Source organism: Octopus sinensis, linkage group LG19 (genome assembly GCF_006345805.1).
Source record: "Octopus sinensis linkage group LG19, ASM634580v1, whole genome shotgun sequence".
Taxonomy (NCBI): domain Eukaryota; kingdom Metazoa; phylum Mollusca; class Cephalopoda; order Octopoda; family Octopodidae; genus Octopus; species Octopus sinensis.
In genome coordinates this window covers 35434004-35440307 of record NC_043015.1, presented here as the reverse complement: position 1 = coordinate 35440307, position 6304 = coordinate 35434004, and the positions used below count along the sequence as shown (strand labels likewise).

Sequence of the window (6304 nt, the reverse complement as noted above, 5' to 3'; positions counted from 1 at the left end):
ACATGACTATTATAAAGAAATTTGTGGAAAAAATGTTTTTTTCCGAGATGACAATTGGTGATAAACGAATGCTGAAGTTATAAAAGTTAGTGGTAACGACGTCTAGAGAAAAAAATAAACCTTTTTTATTTTTCTTGTGAAACAAGTCAAAGTTTATGAAAACAATGTTTTACATACCTGCTAAAATTACTGGATATATTGATTTCAGGATGTATAAGCTGCAAAACAGTCTTGAAATGGCATCAAGTGTTTCCATTTACCTATAACAATTTAGAGCGCAGAAATTTTCAGCCGTTCCGAAGTACGCTTCGATGTCGTTTGGTGAGGGAGCTGGAGAGAGAGAGGTGGAGTGGGAGCTGGAGAGGAGGGGAGATCTAGAGAGAGAGGTGGAGAGTGAGATGGTGTGGGAGCTGAAGAGGGAGATGGAGTGGGAGGTGAGGAGGCAGAAGCAGAGAGAGAGGTGGAGAGAGAGAGAGAGCTTGATTTCAATTAGATTTAACAGAAATAATATATGAACTTGTGTGATGTTAATCCTTCGAATTTATTTTTTATTGTGATAATGAAACAATGGGTTCAGTCCTTACCGCCAAAATTAATTTATGTTGCAAAGCACCCACCCATACATACACACATTTTCAGAAGCATAGCAACAGTTGCTTCTTGTTGTGATGATTGTTACTGATGGGATGGTTCACACACACATATCTACTCATAGACGCACGTAGATAAACATAGACGAAGTCCCATTTTGGAAGTGTGTTGAAGTTATTAGACGTATGGCGCATAATTAAAAAGAAGAGTGGTCCCGGTGCACGCACTTGCGTACTCGCGCATCCGCGCTAGCTAGTCATGACTTGTCGATCCTTACTTAGTGTTTTTGTTTTATTTACTTTGTTTAACAAAAATTATTTACTTTGTGTAAAAAAAAGTGAAGTACCTCCTGACCGGCTCCAGTGCTAGTGGCACGTAAAAAGCACCCACTACACACATACATACACACACACATACATAGATACATACACACACACATACATGCATACATACATATACACATACACCGAGTAAAAAATTTCAGTTATCTCTCTCTTTCACACATTACTCTGTCTCTTCACACACTAACAGAAGCACTTCACTTACACAACATACTGTCTGTCTCCCACACCCCATCAAACACACACACACACACATGTACATCAATGCTTCCCATGCACGGTAACTTCAAAAGAACTTCCCTCGTCATACAATCGCTTTCTCTTAGTCTCTTTCGCTCTCATTACTTCAAAAGTTCCCGCAAGCCCATATGTAAAAAAAAAGTTTTTTACGGAAATCGACGGAAAGGTCTACTAGAGACGAAAGATCGCCCCAGCCCTAAGTCAAATCGTCCAACCCTCTATTTTTTAGGATGGTAAGTTATGATTGAAGATATGTTTAGCAGCTATTTCTAGCAGGTTGAGTGACCACTTTGAGACACTCTCCCATGTCGTATTTGAAGTACTAGTAATTATGTAGGTCGTCAAGGTGTGGTGTTTGTTTCTATGGTAACCAGCAGGTGATACAAGTAGGAAAATAGCAAGTATAAGGTTTTTATAACTGTGATTAATGTTTCTTCTTTGATTTTATATCTATAAGCGAAGAGATCAGCACAAAAATAAAAACAAATCACCGTAAGATTTATAAGATCTATCTATCTATCTTTCTGTTTATCTATCTACCTACCTATCTACTTACATATCTATCTATTTCTCTCTCTCTCTCTCTCTGTACACGCACACCCGTGTAATTAAAAAAGAATCACAACTACTTAATGAAAAGTGATTGATAAAAATAACAACTGAAATACGAAGGAAAAAAAAGAAAAGAAAAAGGAACAGGAAAAAGTACAGAAAAGCAATGGCTCTACCTTTCTTACCTGGTAACTCGTTTAATTCGAATGTAAGTAGTAGAATTAATTAACACTAATTAATGTTCGTTATAAAAAAAAACAGTGCGACGGCTAGTGAGAATCCTGTTTGGAAATAAGCAAGTGTTTTGTTTGAGTTATAAAGTTTGTGTTATATTGTTATGAATATCTCTCAATATGGTGTTAGCTGTTAAGTAGTGGGGTGGAATTTTTGTATGAAGGTTTATTAGAACCAAGTGCTGTTCTTTAGTCCTAGGTAACCTCGGGAGAGCAGATCTTCGATCAAAAACATTCAAGCGGTAATGGCCCCATTTTTTTTAATAGTGAATCATAGACTACTTTATTCAATATATCATTTGACCCCCACAAAAAAAAAATAAAGTGGGTGGTAGCATTAGGATGGCTATCCTTTGAAAGAAATTTGGTTGCTCTTTTTAGAAGGTCGAAACTACCTTATATTGTTGTTTAGGCCTGATTATGAAGTTCTATGTAAGACGTCGACGGCGGTGTCACTGTCGTCGTCGTCGTTATAGTCAGCAGCTGAGGTGGTGGCAGCGTCGTCGACGCCTGTTTAATTTCTGGCTCCAGATTACTGATAAAATAGTTTTTACATTCAAAGCTATTCTCTGAACGTTATACAAAAAACACACAATTCAACACATCTATTGTAAAATAAAGAACACGGGTTTAATACACAAAAACCTGCTCAAGAGCTGCTTCAGATGTTCCCCACTGATTACTAGCTGGTTTGCCTATTATATGGGTCTCTGAGCATGCTTCTCACTGCACATGAGGACATACTATATTCAACTGACATTTAACAGGGTATTGGTCCACTCCACTTTGCTCTTATAGTAAACAGCATTGCTTGGAGATCATGACTCTGTTCAGCAAATGGTACCTGGACAATGTGACCATAGACAGGCCAGGAGAGAGTGTCTCTGCCACAATCTCCCATCAGTGTTTCACACTCTGGTGAGAATCAATCTTGAGATCAACTTGTCTGATTTGTAGATCATGAACATCAACTGTGATGCAGAGGTCTTCATGACCTCTCTCTCACATGCATTCATTACTTCACCAGGTACAGGTGACCACAAAAGGGAATATCCTTATCCTTCGTTTGCCAGTCCTCCCATCTGACATTTGTTCCACCTTTATTTGTAGACTTTGCCAGCTTCGAACTTTGATGAGCAGCCTGAATGTAATTAATGCTCACCCCTAGCAAAGCTGGAGGTGGGATGGGATGCCCCAGGCAACACTTTTGGGTCTGTGGTAGGCAATATGTGTCCAGGAGCAGCAAATGGAAGGGCTGCCCCAGGTCGCACACACTCTAGCTACACTAGTGATGCTCACCCACTGTCCTCAGTAAGGAAAGCTTCACAATGCCTCTGCAGAGTCCTTTGCTACAGCCATGCATCTCTTCTCATACATCTTGATGCCTGTATCCAAGAGGATCCTGAAGAGAAGAGATATGCAACATACAGTTTGATGAAACTGATGGCAATAAACCATCTTACCAATCAGATAAGGCAGCCTTTGCCTCTGGTTTCAATGGCCCTGCTGGTATTTTTCTTGTTGGTGACCTCATCATGTTCTCATCAAAGGGGTTCTCTGCAATGCCAAGAACTTTAATTTTCCAATGAAATGCATGTCTTTCTTTTTAAACAAAAATCATATAGTGAAACCAGACATATTCACACATTATTGAAAAGTATACAAGAGATGTTCACTTATATATTTCAAACAATCTCACACACATACACACATTAAAAAATACTGGTTCACTCTGCTAAAAGATACTATTCCATGCCATAAACTTCTTCACCTCATTAAGATATCAATCCATGCCATTAAGATACTGCTCCATTATACCAATGATTTATTTCATATATGCATAAAAGTATATAACTGGCTTCTTTTTGTTTTTGTTGCTATGGTCAAGGCTTTTATTTTTTATTTTCATTTTACTATTATCTTTGCAGATTGGCAAGAATAAATTCCACAAATCCCATCATTTTGATGTCTGTAATGAAATCACACAGCAGGTTGGATACACAAAACCAGGAATTGGTGGAGAAACTCGTCCTGACCAAGAACAGTCAATCACAGCATTGTTAGTCACAAAACAGAATGGAACCACAATACCTAACTGGATTACTTTTGACAGAAATGTTCTTTTATTTAAGGCCTTTTACCAAGAATCTATCACTGAAAGTAACCAGGAACGTTTCCGTATCCATAATTGTAGAATTTACTTTTACCTTGAAGATGGCACCATCCAAGTAGTGGAGACAAGGCAAAAGAATAGTGGTCTTGATCAAGGTAAATACATTTGAGATTTGAGCTAATAATTGTTGCTTAGTTCACGATCAACCTGCATCAAGTAAACTTATTCTTGAAAGCATTCCAACCAGCTGTTGCTTTCCTATCTATTTTCACAAATTTAATTAATCTTGGAACAAATTCAACATTGTATCTATATAAGTGGTCAAATGGACAATATCTTTAATATTTACATTATACTTCAACTCCACTCATCACCAGGTGTCTTTTCTCTGTATATGTTGACAAAGTTCTACACTTTATTTGATATATAAACCTTTATTTCTAAACTAAGGGATAATAACTCTGCTTTGTGTCATGTTGTGTTATCCATTCCTAGTCTATCCTCCTCAGAATGTAATCTCTCTAACATTCTCTCTTTGCTGTATTTATCATGTTATTGTCAACTTTCAGCTGTTTCAGTGGGACCATAACAACATTCACCTTGCCAATTTAGGAGCAACTGCAAAGACCACGAGCACAGTCTTTTCCCATCTGGCTGGATTATTAGAGTGATTTGAGAGTTGGGGAAAATGCTTGCAATATTTAGTTATGGCTGATTATCCTCCAAGTCCAGATTCTTCTTTTATCCTTCTTTGATAAAATAAATCAGATGTTTTCAATCTACCTGCTACATGAAGTTTCAGCATACCTTTGTCAGTCTACTGATGTTACTTAGAGTTCTACAGTTTGAATGGGGTGTTCCTGTGGTTCACTAATTGGCCTGACCATAAAATGAAGTACCAGTAGTCATGTATTGGACATTAATTCTTATGATGCATTCTAAGTATAAATCAAATCATAATGCAGAGAGTGACAGAAGCATATCTCATATTTTACTCTGCAACTGTTGTAATGTTGGTGAAGATAGGCAAAAGGTAATGGCATGTTCATTTAGGTAAAGTTTATGGCTTTTTTTTTCAATTATCTGCATAGATTGGACTGGCATATACTGTGAATTTTCTATTAAAACGTTTATTAAGGCTGATGAATATGAGAATTTCTTTTTTGTTGCACTCTGTAAAAGATTTATTTAAAATATATATTCATATGTATATTGTGTGTTTTATATAACACTCAATATTGATAATGCTAATTTTATATTCCCAGGAACAATCATACAACGACATCGTATTCCTAAACCACAACCTCATGATAAGGAGCTTTATACTCTGGAAGACTTCAATGTTGGGTCAGTTGTGAACTTTTACAGCAAAGTCTTCAAGATAGTTGACTGTGATCCATTTACATATAATTTCCTGTACAACAATGGTGAGAAAATTCCTAAACCTGGGACAGTTCCCAAGGATCCCTATACTGAATATCGCCGAACAGTATGTGTAAACTAATTTCACCTCAAGTAAAGCTATCAGCTCTATTATCTGCATATTTTTTCTTTCTTTTTTTGTAATATGCAAATATTTTTCTCTTTCTAGGTTTGGATATTGATTCCAGGCCAAACCAGAGCCATGCCTTAACCCAGTATTTGACAATTATTTATTTTATTAATTTTCAGTATATAATTGATCACTAGTATTTAAGTGGTACATTTGGAACTGGCCCAAGTACTTGAATGAAACTTAGTGTATTATCCTCACAAGGATAAGGGACAAAGTCCATCCTGGTAGGATTTGAATTTAGAACATAATGGGATGTAACTAAAGTCGATGAAGTGTTTTGTTTGACATCTTCATCATCATCCACATTTAACATTCACCTTCCATACTGGCATGAGTTGGGTGATTTGGTAGGATCCATCAGGTCTAGAAACTGAATTGTGCACCTATATCTATTTTAGCGTTGAGTTTATAGCTGGACTTCCTTCATAGTGGCATCCCATTTACATCACAGCATGTACTAGCTGCTTTTCTCATGCTAATACCACAAGTATGAGAAGAGGGGACAGGAGTAACAAGAGTGGAGCTGTGCAAAAATAAAATAGTGATGAGGTGTTAAAGTGGATATTCAAGGAACAAAAATAGAAGTGAGTGGGGACAGGATCAACTTGAAGAAAAAACAAAAATAGTATCATGCACTGAATACAGAAACCTTGGCTTGAATCTCAGGCCTTTAGTTCTT

At 37.0% G+C, this 6304-nt stretch overlaps 1 protein-coding gene across 1 annotated transcript in view; it reads left to right on the top strand.

Moving 5' to 3' along the window:
* The first annotated feature begins 1412 nt into the window (after nucleotides 1-1412).
* LOC115222257 (EF-hand domain-containing family member C2-like) overlaps nucleotides 1413-6304 on the top strand; it is a 48878-nt gene continuing 43986 nt past the window's right edge. Inside the window, exons 1-3 of the mRNA XM_029792418.2 lie at nucleotides 1413-1932; nucleotides 3886-4225; nucleotides 5336-5559. Of these exons, the coding sequence (XP_029648278.1) occupies nucleotides 1891-1932; nucleotides 3886-4225; nucleotides 5336-5559 (606 nt within the window). The 5' untranslated portion in view covers nucleotides 1413-1890. The remainder of the gene's footprint in view (nucleotides 1933-3885; nucleotides 4226-5335; nucleotides 5560-6304) is intronic.